The 14,263-nt window shown below is 41.6% G+C and overlaps 1 protein-coding gene across 4 annotated transcripts in view; it reads left to right on the forward strand.

The window, feature by feature from the left end:
* si:dkey-233k19.3 (dynein axonemal heavy chain 11) overlaps positions 1 to 14,263 on the forward strand; it is a 102,652-nt gene that overhangs the window by 27,431 nt on the left and 60,958 nt on the right. For all 4 annotated transcript variants that reach the window (XM_073871955.1, XM_073871958.1, XM_073871956.1 and 1 more), the window contains exons 33-39: positions 10,031 to 10,187; positions 10,402 to 10,547; positions 12,836 to 12,952; positions 13,053 to 13,191; positions 13,270 to 13,362; positions 13,447 to 13,641; positions 13,745 to 13,822. In XM_073871955.1, the coding sequence (XP_073728056.1) occupies positions 10,031 to 10,187; positions 10,402 to 10,547; positions 12,836 to 12,952; positions 13,053 to 13,191; positions 13,270 to 13,362; positions 13,447 to 13,641; positions 13,745 to 13,822 (925 nt within the window). The remainder of the gene's footprint in view (positions 1 to 10,030; positions 10,188 to 10,401; positions 10,548 to 12,835; positions 12,953 to 13,052; positions 13,192 to 13,269; positions 13,363 to 13,446; positions 13,642 to 13,744; positions 13,823 to 14,263) is intronic.

The following is a 14,263-nucleotide window of genomic DNA, read 5'->3' on the forward strand; positions in this document are numbered from 1 at the left end:
TATTTGTATGAGTGAGAGTTGACAGTTAGAATTTGAAAATAAACACTCAGCCTAAACATTCTATGAATGTAAGTCTATGGGACTTTTTTGGGATGTTTGATCGGACGGTTTAGGAGAACCGTAAGTCCGATCCCTTAGAAAAGATATAGCACACCTCCTCAGATCAGACTGAAGGTCTGTGCAAAGTTTGGTGTCTGTAGCTTAAAAGCTCTAGGAGGAGTTAGAGTTAGAAATTTTAGTCTCAGAAGAAAAAGAAGAATAATAATAACTAGATAGGTACATTTCCTGAAGAAAATGTGAAGTGGTGCTTGCCGTGGCAAATTACTCGGGACAATATATGATATTCTCCAACCCAAAAGTAAAACGGTCCAACCCCTGTGTCTCTACGATGTTTTGATGCAGAGATAAAAGGCTTTGTTTATTCGGTTGCTAGGGTACTGTATTTGGTTGCTAGGGAAAAAATTGGCATCCCATAATGATTACACTCTGAGTTAGGGGTGGGCGATAAACCGGTAGACATAATTAACCGGTAGAAATTTGTCAACCGGTAGAGATTTTGGACTATCGTTTCTATCGAGGTTACGCGCTCACGTCACGCTCCTGTGCGCGTGCTCGCGAAAACGTAACGTTTGTACACGTATTTAAGCACTGCAGTTTTAAAACAAGTTATTTTAAGCTATTGAAACACAGACAGCATATCTGAATGCGTGCGTTCTTTATGTGTGTCAGGAGCGGAAAAGTCGCGCAACCGCTGCTTTTTCTGTCTGTGAGGAGCGCGCAAGTCGCGCGACCGCTGCTCATTAAGCTCGTGAGCATTTTCCGCTTTATTGGCCTTAAATACACATATGCGTCAAAATTCCCGTCTTTGCAAGCATCCTCATAAACATGACCAGTTAGGTCTTAAGAGAAAGTAAACAGCTAAAACAGAAAGCGCATGTGTAACAGTGTTTTGGAGAGGGACTTTGGTCTTAAAGGGGAAGTTACCTAATTTTGCTCCTGTCTGTCACTCGTGTTAATCAAACAGCATTGAGAGAAAATCTCTCACTGCTCCTGATTAAATCACTTTTCTACCTTAAATAAAAATATATATAGGCCTTATACATACATGAATAATTTTTTATTATCATTCTCATATCATTCACTGTTTATCTTCAGAGAGCTTGAGTTTTGTTTGTATTTATCTTCTTTCTATGCTTGTATATGTTTTTTTGTGAGAATTATGAACATTTCTATGGTATTAAAGATTTAAACCTTATTAAAACATAAAAAAAACCTCTTCCGTGATACATATCGTTATCATGATATAAAATTAATCCTATCGTGATAGAAGATTTTGGTCATATCGCCCACCCCTACTCTGAGTCACGAGTCAAACGGTCCAACCCCCGTGTCTCTACGATGTTCTGATGCAGAGATATAAGGCTTTGTTTACTCTGTTGCTAGGGTACTGTATTTGGTTGCTAGGGAAAAAATTGGCATCCCATAATGATTACACTCCGAGTCACGAGTCAAATGGTCCAACCCCCGTGTCTCTACGATGTTCTGATGCGGAGATATAAGGCTTTGTTTACTCTGTTGCTAGGGTACTGTATTTGGTTGCTAGGGAAAAAATTGGCATCCCATAATGATTACACTCTGAGTCACGAGTCAAACGGTCCAACCCCCGTGTCTCTACGATGTTCTGATGCGGAGATATAAGGCTTTGTTTACTCTGTTGCTAGGGTACTGAATTTGGTTGCTAGGGAAAAAAATTGGCATCCCATAATGATTACACTCCGAGTCACGAGTCAAACGGTCCAACCCCCGTGTCTCTACGATGTTCTGATGCGGAGATATAAGGCTTTGTTTACTCTGTTGCTAGGGTACTGTATTTGGTTGCTAGGGAAAAAATTGACATCCCATAATGATTACACTTCGAGTCACGAGTCAAACGGTCCAATTCCCGTGTCTCTACGATGTTCTGATGCGGAGATATAAGGCTTTGTTTACTCTGTTGCTAGGGTACTGTATTTGGTTGCTAGGGAAAAAATTGAAATCCCATAATGATTACACTCCGAGTCACGAGTCAAACGGTCCAACCCCCGTGTCTCTACGATGTTCTGATGCGGAGATATAAGGCTTTGTTTACTCTGTTGCTAGGGTACTGTATTTGGTTGCTAGGGAAAAAATTGGCATCCCATAGTGATTACACTCTGAGTCACGAGTCAAACGGTCCAACCCCCGTGTCTCTACGATGTTCTGATGCGGAGATATAAGGCTTTGTTTACTCTGTTGCTAGGGTACTGTATTTGGTTGCTAGGGAAAAATTTGGCATCCCATAGTGATCACACACTGAGTCACGAGTCAAAGGGTCCAACCCCCGTGTCTCTACGATGTTCTGATGCTGAGATATAAGGCTTTGTTTACTCTGTTGCTAGGGTACTGTATTTGGTTGCTAGGGAAAAATTTGGCATCCCATAGTGATTACACTCTGAGTCACGAGTCAAACGGTCCAACCCCCGTGTCTCTACGATGTTCTGATGGCGAGATATAACTGTTTGAATTTTATGTTGCTAGGGTGCTTAAAACTGGTTGCTAGGGGCGTGGCTTAATACCTCAATAAGGATCCTGAGAGACTGATTGGATGCCTGAGTAAAATGAGGCCACCCCCATGTCTCTGTGACACTGTGGTGCAAAGATATCCATCCGGGCATTTTATAATGGCAGTCTATGGGATAGGTTGCTAGGGTGCCCAAAAAGGTTGCTAGGGTAACCTTACACCCCATTGTGGGGGACGTCCTGACAGAGTCTAGCACCCTCTTTAATTTTAGCAACCCACATGTTTCTACGAAATCCTCGCTCGTACCTATGACCCGTCAAAGTATTTGCAATGTTAAGTCTATGGGATTTTCGCCCCATTGACTTTTCATTGGGGCACTTTTGGGCGCCTCTTACACCCCAGGGGTACAACTTACACACCATTGTGATATATGTTCTTACAGAGTCTACCACCCTCTTCAAATGTTGTAACCTACATGTTTCTACAAAATCCTCGAGCGGAGCTATGACTCGTCAAAGTTGGGCTCAATGTTAAGTCAATGGGATTTTTCGGGTGGTTTTTCGCCCCCCTTTCGAAAATCCTGCACCCGATCGCTTATAAAAGTCATAGCAGTCGTGTCCTTAATAAGCCCGTCGATTTGAGCCCTCTTTCATGGGTCTACGACAAACCGTGCGGGACGAGTTAGGTGCCGAAAAAACGTGCAGATGTAAGAATAAAATATAATAATAATAACTAGATAGGTACATTTCCTGAAGAAAATGTGAGTGGTGCTTGCCGTGGCAAAATTCTGGGGACAGTATATGATTACACTCCAAGCCAAAAGTAAAACGATCCAACTCCCGTGTCTCTACGATGTTCTGATGCGGAGATATAAGGCTATGTTTATCCGGTTGCTAGGGTACTGTATTTGGTTGCTAGGGAAAAATTTGGCATCCACTAGTGATTACATCCCAAATCACCAGTCAAACGGTCCAACCCCCATGTCTGTACAATGTTCTGATGCGGAGATATAAGGCTTTGTTTACTCTGTTGCTAGGGTACTGTATTTGGTTGCTAGGAAAAAAAATGGCATCCACTTGTGATTACCCTCCAAGTCACGAGTCAAACGGTCCAACCCCCGTGTCTCTACGATGTTCTGATGCTGAGATATAAGGCTTTGTTTACTCTGTTGCTAGGGTACTGTATTTGGTTGCTAGGGAAAATATTGGCATCCCATAGTGATTACCCGCCGAGTCACAAGTCAAACGGTCCCACCCCCGTGTCTCTACGATGTTCTGATGCGGAGATATAAAGCTTTGTTTACTCTGTTGCTAGGGTACTGTATTTGGTTGCTAGGGAAATAATTGGCATCCCATAATGATTACACTCTGAGTCACGAGTCAAACGGTCCAACCCCCGTGTCTCTACGATGTTCGGATGCCGAGATATAAGGCTTTGTTTACTCTGTTGCTAGGGTACTGTATTTGGTTGCTAGGGAAAAAATTGGCATCCCATAATGATTACACTCTGAGTCACGAGTCAAACGGTCCAACCCCCGTGTCTCTACGATGTTCTGATGCGGAGATATAAGGCTTTGTTTACTCTGTTGCTAGGGTACTGTATTTGGTTGCTAGGGAAAAAATTGGCATCCCATAATGATTACACTCTGAGTCACAAGTCAAACGGTCCAACCCCCGTCTCTACGATGTTCTGATGCGGAGATATAAGGCTTTGTTTACTCTGTTGCTAGGGTACTGTATTTGGTTGCTAGGGAAAAAACTGGCATCCCATAATGATTACACTCTGAGTCACGAGTCAAACGGTCCAACCCCCGTGTCTCTATGATGTTCTGATGCGGAGAGATAAGGCTTTGTTTACTCTGTTGCTAGGGTACTGTATTTGGTTGCTAGGGAAAAAATTGGCATCCCATAATGATTACACTCTGAGTCACGTATCAAACGGTCCAATCCCCGTGTCTCTACGATGTTCGGATGCCGAGATATAACTGTTTGAATTTTATGTTGCTAGGGTGCTCAAAAGTGGTTGCTAGGGGCGTGGCTTAATACCTATGTAAGGATCCTGAGAGACTGATTGGATGTCTGAGTAAAATGAGCCCACCCCCATGTCTCTATGACACTGTGGTGCAAAGATATCCATCTGGGCATTTTATAATGGCAGTCTATGGGAGATGTTGCTAGGGTGCCCAAAATTGTTGCTAGGGGCGTGGCTTAATAGCTCTGGGATGATCCTGAGGGACTGATTGGATGCCCGAGTGAAATGAGCCCACCCACTTATCTCTATGACACTGTAAAGCAAAGATATCCCATCTGGAACTTTTTTATTCCCTTATATGGGCATGTTTCCTGCCCCATTATAAGTCAATGGGAAAATTCGGGTGCCTCTTACACCCCAGGGGTACAACTTACACCCCATTGTGATCCATGTTCTTACAGAGTCTACCACCCTCTTCAAATGTTGTAACCCACATGTTTCTATAAAATCCTCGAGCGGAGCTATGACTCGTCAAAGTTGGGCGCAATGTTAAGTCAATGGGATTTTTCGGGTGGTTTTTCGTCCCCCTTTCGGAAATCCTGCACCCAATCGCTTATAAAAGTCATAGCACACCTCTCCTCAATAAGCCGGTCGATTTGAGCCCTCTTTCATGGGTCTACGACAAACCGTGCGGGACGAGTTAGGTGCCGAAAAAACGTGCAGACATAAGAATAATAATTATAATAACTAGATAGGTACATTTCCTGAAGAAAATGTGAGTGGTGCTTGCCGTGGCAAAATTCTGGGGACCATATATGATTATACTCCAAGCCAAAAGTAAAACGATCCAACCCCCGTGTCTCTACGATGTTCTGATGCGGAGATATAAGGCTGTGTTTTTCCGGTTGCTAGGGTACTGTATTTGGTTGCTAGGGAAAAAATTGCCATCCACTAGTGATTACCCTCCGAGTCACGAGTCAAACGGTCCAACCCCCATGTCTCTACGATGTTCTGATACGGAGATATAAGGCTTTGTTTACTCTGTTGCTAGGGTACTGTATTTGGTTGCTAGGGAAAGAAATGGCATACACTAGTGATTACCCGCCGAGTCACAAGTCAAACGGTCCAACCCCCGTGTTTCTACGATGTTCTGATACGGAGATATAAGGCTTTGTTTACTCTGTTGCTAGGGTACTGTATTTGGTTGCTAGGGAAAGAAATGGCATCCACTAGTGATTACCCTCCGAGTCACGAGTCAAACGGTCCAACCCCCGTGTCTCTACGATGTTCTGATGCGGAGATATAAGGCTTTGTTTACTCTGTTGCTAGGGTACTGTATTTGGTTGCTAGGGGGAAAAATGGCATCCACAACTGACTACCCTCCGAGTCACAAGTCAAACGGTCCAATCCCCGTGTCTCTACGATGTTCTGATGCGAAGATATAAGGCTTTGTTTACTCTGTTGCTAGGGTACTGTATTTGGTTGCTAGGGAAAAAAATTGCATCCACTAGTGATTATCCGCCGAGTCACAAGTCAAACGGTCCAACCCCCGTGTCTCTACGATGTTCTGATGCGGATATATAAGGCTTTGTTTACTCTGTTGCTAGGGTACTGTATTTGGTTGCTAGGGAAAAAAATGGCATCCACTAGTGATTACCCTCCGAGTCACGAGTCAAACGGTCCAACCCCCGTGTCTCTACGATGTTCTGATGCGGAGATATAAGGCTTTGTTTACTCTGTTGCTAGGGTACTGCATTTGGTTGCTAGGGAAAAAAATGGCATCCACTAGTGATTACCCGCCGAGTCACAAGTCAAACGGTCCAACCCCCGTGTCTCTACGATGTTCTGATGCGGCGATATAAGGCTTTGTTTACTCTGTTGCTAGGGTACTGCATTTGGTTGCTAGGGAAAAAATTGGCATCCACTACTGATTACCCTCCAAGTCATGAGTCAAACGGTCCAACCCCCGTGTCTCTACGATGTTCTGATGCGGAGATATAAGGCTTAGTTTATTCAGTTGCTAGGGTGCTCAAATCTGGTTGCTAGGGGCGTGGCTTGGGAGTGGCCAATTATGTGCCCAATTGTTACACCCCTAGTCACAAGTAAACCGGTCCAACCCCCGTGTCTCTACGATGTTCTGATGCCGAGATATAACTATTTGAATTTTATGTTGCTAGGGTGCTCAAAAGTGGTTGCTAGGGGCGTGGCTTAGTAAGTCTTTAAGGATCCTGAGAGACTGATTGGATGCCTGAGTAAAATGAGCCCACCCCCATGTCTCTATGACACTGTGGTGCAAAGATATCCATCTGGGCATTTTATAATGGCAGTCTATGGGATAGGTTGCTAGGGTGCCCAAAATGGTTGCTAGGGTAACCTTACACCCCATTGTGGGGGACGTCCTGAAAGAGTCTAGCACCCTCTTCAAATGTTGTGACCCACATGGTTCTACGAAATCCTCGCTCGGACCTATGACCCGTCAAAGTTTTTCGCAATGTTAAGTCTATGGGATTTTCGCCCATTGACTTTGAATGGGAAATTTCGGGTGACTCTTACACCCCAGGGGTACAACTTACACCCCAATGTGATGTATGTTCTTACATAGCCTACCACCCTCTTTAAATTTAGTAACCCACATGTTTCTACAAAAATCTCGCTCGTACCTATGACCCGTCAAAGTTTTTGCAATGTTAAGTCTATGGGATTTTCCCCCATTGACTTTTCATTGGGGCACTTTTGGGCGCCTCTTACACCCCAGGGGTACAACTTACACCCCAATGTGATGTATGTTCTTACAGAGCCTACCACCCTCTTCAAATGTTGTAACCCACATGTTTCTACAAAATCCTCGAGCGGAGCTATGACTCGTCAAAGTTGGGCGCAATGTTAAGTCAATGGGATTTTTCGGGTGGTTTTTCGCCCCCCTTTCGGAAATCCTGCACCCGATCGCTTATAAAAGTCATAGCACACCTCTCCTCAATAAGCCGGTCGATTTGAGCCCTCTTTCATGGGTCTACGATAAACCGTGCGGGACGAGTTAGGTGCCGAAAAAACGTGCAGATGTAAGAATAAAATATAATAATAATTTTTACAATAGTAATAGTGATGCCTTGCATAAATGCAAGCACCACTAATAAGTATGCAAGATAGTAATAGTGATGCCTTGCATAAATGCAAGCACCACTAATAATATCCCCGCACAATAGTAATAGTGATGCCTTGCATAAATGCAAGCACCACTAATAATAATAAGTTTAAGTGCAACAACAGTATGTTGGCTTTCTCAAGCCAACATAATAAGTTTAAGTGCAACAACAGTATGTTGGCTTTCTCAAGCCAACATAATTACACACATCTGATAAGAATCACAAGTAAGGGATCGGGGAAAAAGTGCAAACCCGGGAAATGCGTGGTCAGAATAAACCAATACTATAACCACGCATCTCCCACATAAAACATGGTACTGCCAGAACCCTGTCACAAAGACTAGATATAATTTAAGACAAGATTCTGACAGGATCCTGACAGTTTTCCATTAATGAATGGTTTGTTAGGAAGTGGCAATATTTTGACGAGATACAAACAATTTTAAAATCTGGAATCTCGGGGTACAAAAAAGTCATTACCAACACATTACTAATAATAGGCTAAATAAATTTTTGATATATTTACAATAGGAAATTTACAAAAGATTTTACTTAATATCCTAATGATTTTTGGCATACAAAAAAACCCCAAATTTTGACCACTACCATGTATTTTTGGATGTTGCTACAAATACTTTATACCTGTGCTACTTATGACTGGTTTTGTAGTCCAAGATTACAAATGCTCGCGTCACGTAGTATACATTCATCAAAAACTTTCGTTCAAATCCTTAGGCCATTCAGAAATACCGGTTTGTTGGCAGAAAGGCCAGCAAAAGTCCTCTATGTGCACGGAAAATTAAGTGGATGATAGACTGCGCGCATATGAGTCGTATTTCAATTGTCGAGTTGCAAGAGTTTTTAACCCCGTTAAAGGAGGTTTGCTGATATGTATTAGGATTTTGACCGAATTTCTGAGCCTTTAACTTTTATTCAGAGCAGGGTTTCCGCGGAGTCATAAAAAGTCATAAAACGTCTTAAATTTAATTTGAGACTTGTTGGAAGTATTTCAGAAACCCGCTGTCCCGCGCGAACTCCGAAGTCTCGAGGAAGTACTTCAGAAACCCGCGGTCCCGTGCGAACTCCAAACTCTCGAGGAAGTACTTTAGAAACCCGCGGTCTCGTGCGAACTCTCGAGGGTCTGCTTAGTTTAACTGAAATCTCCGGGTCTATCACAATGAGAAAGTGTACATTTAACGAGCTATGGCTCGAAGACAGTGCATTTAGTAGTTGGCTCAAGCCCGTAGCAAACAATCGGTATCAAGCCTATTGCACACTGTGTAAGAAGGCGCTGGAGCTGTCTAGTTTAGGCATAAAAGCCTTACAATCGCATGCAAAGTCAGAAAAGCATAAAGTTGCTGTAAAAGGTCTTCAGCGGGTGCAGGCGATCAGTCAGTTTTGTTCGGCTCCGTCACTACCCGGTCCAAGTACAGCACTGGATTCCATTTGTCTCCGTTTGTCTTCGTCTCGGCAAATCGGGGTCAAAGATGGCCCAGCTCCTTTCAAAATCAAACGCCCTCAGACGGGCAACCAAAGAAAAATTGGCTAAGCTGAAAAAGTTTGAGGAGGAGATAACCATTAAAGGGGACGAACTGAGAAAAATGTAGACAAGCACTGACTGACTTGTTACTTTAAAATTATTTTTAATTTACAATTGTTAAGTGTTGTTTCTGTGTTCTTGATGCTTAAGAAAAGGGAGCCTTCAATTTGTTATTCTTACTGTAAGAAAATGGAACCTTTACTAATAATATTGTTACTAATTTAATGAAAGTTAAAAAAAATAAAATAAAGATTTTTGAAAGGAATTTTGATGTTATTTTTCTTTATTCGTGTAGGTCATAAATTTAAATCATAATGGTCATAAAAAGGTCTTAAAAAGTCTTACATTTGACTGACTAAACCCTGCAGAAACCCTGTCAGAGAGACTAGAGACTTTTATTATGAAGAGTGACTAGAGAGAGATAGGTTGTATTGGGATACGACTGTGGATCACATTCAAACTTGGGTCCCTTGTAAGTACTTGGACCTTTATACAAAAGTGGCAGTGACATGCATCACAGCCCCCCCAATATATGGTTAAGTTTCTTTATTTTGCATTTTAAATTGTGACATTCATGATTTGCAATGTTTTTAGTTGCATCTTTATTAATTTTGAGTTTTTTGCCAAAAGAAACCATATACACTTGGTTTTTTCAGCATTTCAGTTACTGACTAATAATCTTTTTATTGCCATTAAAGTGAAATTAGAGCCTGATAAAAGTAAGGCTCTTATGAGCTCTTCAAATATTGTGAATTGTGTTTCTGATGATCATATTATAAGGCTTTACTGGTTTTGTTAGATGTTTGAATTCGCTTTTAATAACTGCCTTAAATCCAGGTGCTACATAACACTCACGCAGTCACTGCACTTGACTATGAGTGGTGCTCCAGCGGGACCAGCTGGTACAGGAAAGACTGAGACCACTAAAGACCTGGGCAGAGCTCTGGGGGTTATGGTCTATGTCTTCAACTGCTCTGAGCAGATGGACTACAAGGTAGAGTCACTAGCATTGAGTCTTTAATTATTGTATTCTCACTTCAGCTGAGCTCATAATGAATATAATTACTTTGCCAAATACCATTTGACCTCCCTATTGAAAAAAATCAATGACTGATCTCTTTAAAACTTTATTACATTTGTCTGGCGTTTTGGAAGTTGGTTCATCTAAGCAGTAAGCATTCAACGCACAAAGCTTTTCTGCTTTTCAGTCTATAGGAAACATCTTCAAAGGTCTGGCACAAACTGGAGCTTGGGGCTGCTTTGATGAATTTAACCGGATCGCTGTGGAAGTTCTCTCAGTGGTAGCAGTGCAGGTGAAGACCATACAAGATGCCATTCGTAACAGGAGGAAGAGGTAAGCAGCAGTTTACTTGTAGATCAATTCAATGTTTAAAGCTCACCATAACACACACTGTTTCTGCTTATCTCATGTTAATATTGAGTACCTATAGAGTATTTACATCCCATATATTTCCAAAAAGCCTTAGTTTTATTAGATGTATAAAGACAGCCCTACTGAAAAATCCAGCTAAAGCCAGCATAAGCTGGTGGCTGGTTTTGGCTGGTTGTAGCTGGTTTAAGGTGGTTTATGCTGGTCCTCCCAGCCTGACAAAGCTGGTCATCCTAGTGGGGCAGCTGGTATTCCAGCATGACCAGCTAAGTCCAGCTAGACCAGCTTAAATGGTGACCAAAACACAGCTAGACCAGCTTGCTACACCAGCTTCCTACACCAGCAAAACCAGCTAAAACCAAGCTGGGGACCAGCTGAAACCAGCTCACCGGCTTGTGCTGGTCTTGGCTGGATTTTTCAGTAGGGAGATCAGCTCTACTGATTCTTTCCGAATAATTTCGATCTTTTGAGAACTTATGATTCACTACATGTGCATGTTGTTTACATTATATGCACTTATGTGCTGATTGCCAACAAAACACAGACATTTGATGCAGTTTTAATATTTCAACAAAATCCAGCGTTAAACACACACACATACACAACTCTACTGCTACCCCAGATAAACTATATCCATTGTTTCCATACGGCTGGTTTCTTTGGGAAGCTGAACAAGCTTAACTTTCCCTTACAAACAACAACACACTTCATTAGTGATGTTAGTTTCATGTCAGATCTTGCTTGGTGTGTGCGTGCGCTATTCCAATTAAGGTGCCCATATAAGGACTTCCACTGTACTTCCAGCACTGAAATTGTCCATAAAAGAAATAAAACAAGATTGAAACATATGAAACTTTACGAAACTTGTATGAACCCTAGAGAAGTGTATTTGGCAGATTAAAAACAGTGCTTTTTTGACACTTTACCTATGTTTATCATGAGGAATCCAACTCTTAGGGCTCTATCTTACACCCGGCGCAATGCAGCGCAATGCGCGACGCAAGTGTCTTTCGCTAGTTTCCACCCTAATTTTCACGTTTAGCGCCGCGTTGTTTAAATAGCAAATGCATTTGCGCCCCCTTTTGCGCCCATGGGCGTTTTGGTCTGAAAACGAGGTGTGTTCAGGCGCATTGTTGGCGCGTTGCTATTTTGAGGCAACTAAAATAGACTACGCCATTGACCAACAAAAACCTGGTCTAAAGTCAATGGCGCAATATGTTTTATGTTATTTAAAGAGCGCATAATATGCGCCTATAAACGGGAGGACAACGCGGGTTTGCTTATCACAAAGTACATGAATGCGCAGCAGCACAAAAATGCTTTTAAATATGAAAGATTAAAGGATTGAATGTAAAAGATAATTATTGAGTCTCTTGGACATAAATGAGGACTAATTATGAGACGTTAGAAGGCGCAAAGAGCTGCTTCACCTGCAGCCTGGTAAGTAAATAAATGCTTTGCTTTAAACAAATGCATCTGTTTTAAATGTTTTTTTTAATGCTACCTCACAGATTTATTGTATATGATGACTCTGTACCTGCGGATATGGTGAGATGAGAAACAATTTTAAGTAATGCTTAAAAAAAACTCTTTGCTAAAAAAACGCTGTCCAAAGTGCTGAAACGTGAGGAGAGCCGTTTGTAAATTCTTTATCTCCTGTTTGTTACAAATAAAGTATTTTTAGAGTAAAAACCTTATCTTAAATACTTGTAAATTATTTTATGATGATATTGGATAGCCATACATTTAAAGCAATTACAAGCCTGCTTTTTTACTTCCATGACTAAAAGAAAACGGGTTTTAAAGGTTTTGATAAAAAAATAACAATTTCAATACAAGTGAAAACAACACAATTATTTAACATTAATCTTAAACTGGGGATCTTCTTCCTTCGCTTAGTTTTTCAGTTTACAAAGTCCGTCATCTAAATAGGGATAGGCATAGCGCCAGCGCAACTTGCTTTTAAAGGGGATGAGAGCTGTGACTCTCATTGGTTTACTGCACCTTACGCCCAAAATACTCCCATTACAATAGGACCTACCCGTTTCGACCATGCGCTCGGCGCACAAACCATTTTTCCCGTGGTTAAATTAGCAAAAGTGGATTCGGACACGCCCATTTAGACGTTGCGCTGTGCGCTTTAGACAATATGCTTAGATCGTTAAAATAGGGCCCTTAAACTGTGTTAATAAGTGAGAATGCATTGAATAGCTTTAGACCCCTCCTTTAAAAATATGATTTCTTTCCTGCAGGTTTCTTTTTCTCGAGGAAGAAATTAGCTTGAAACCTTCTGTTGGGATCTTCATCACAATGAACCCTGGATATTCCGGAAGGACTGAGCTACCAGAAAACCTTAAAGCTTTATTCAGGTATAGCTTGATCCAAATAAAGCAGTATTTTGGTTATATAGCATAGATGAGGTTTTGCCTTTGAACACATTATTTAGTGGACTTCATGCTGTTTTATCAGGCCGTGTGCCATGGTGGTTCCTGATATGGAGCTGATCTGCGAGATCATGTTAATGTCTGAAGGATTTCAAAATGCTCAAATTTTAGGAACAAAGTTCATCACTCTCTACAGGCTCTGTAAGGAGCTGCTCTCTAAACAGGTACAGTGATAAGATAGCGTATACTGTAAGAAAACCAAATTTTTTCTGCTTATAAGCAACATATATTATTTGCTGTAGGATCACTATGACTGGGGTTTAAGGGCTGTCAAACCTGTCCTGATGGTTGCTGGAGCTCTAAAAAGAGTGGATCGGACTAGACCAGAAGATCAGGTGATGGAAAATTGTCAGTTGATTTCAAAGCTAGACGTTTTATTTCTTTGTATTCTCAGACTTTCTGGTACTTTCAATATGTAGGTGTTAATGCAGGCATTAAGGGATTTCAACATGCCGAAGATTGTGTCTGAGGACGTTCCGGTGTTCCTCGGTCTGATTCGAGATCTGTTCCCTGGCGTGGAAGTGGAAAGGTGGACAGATGCTGAGTTTGAGCAACAAATCAGACAGACGAGTGTACAGTTGAAGCTCCAACCCGAAGACTCGTTCATTCTCAAAGTGAGAAATTATCTGATGGACAATCTTGAGTTTTCTCATGGTTTAAATCTTTGTTCATTTTTGATTTGATTGCTTTTGGTCTTTTTAATAATGATAAATGAAGGTGGTCCAGCTTGAGGAGCTTTTATCTGTTCATCACTCAGTGTTTGTGGTTGGTAATGCTGGGACAGGAAAAAGCCAGGTCAGTACACACACCATTACCTGTCTGTGAAAATTTGACTTTTGAAGGAATCCACTGTTAAAGGGTTACTACACTTTCATAAAAAAAATTCTGACAATTTACTCACCCCCATGCCATCCAAGATGTTTATGCCTTTCTTTCTTGAGTTGAAAAGAAATTCAGTTTTTTTTTTTTTGGAAAACAATCCAGGATTTTTCTTCATATAGTGGACTTCAATTAAACCCAATGGTTTAAAGGTCCAAATTGCAGTTTCGGTGGAGCTGAGGCATAAGGGTCTTATCTTGATTATCATTTTCGCAAGAAAAGTACTTTTCTTGTCTTGAGCTAGCCCTGGAAGCACGTCGTCCACGACCCTTACATATTCACGCTGAAAGGTGGCGAACGTGAAATGCACACTTTCAGACCACTTTAAACAATATACTGACACAAAGGCATTAACTC

This window comes from Misgurnus anguillicaudatus, chromosome 10, assembly GCF_027580225.2.
Source record: "Misgurnus anguillicaudatus chromosome 10, ASM2758022v2, whole genome shotgun sequence".
Taxonomy (NCBI): domain Eukaryota; kingdom Metazoa; phylum Chordata; class Actinopteri; order Cypriniformes; family Cobitidae; genus Misgurnus; species Misgurnus anguillicaudatus.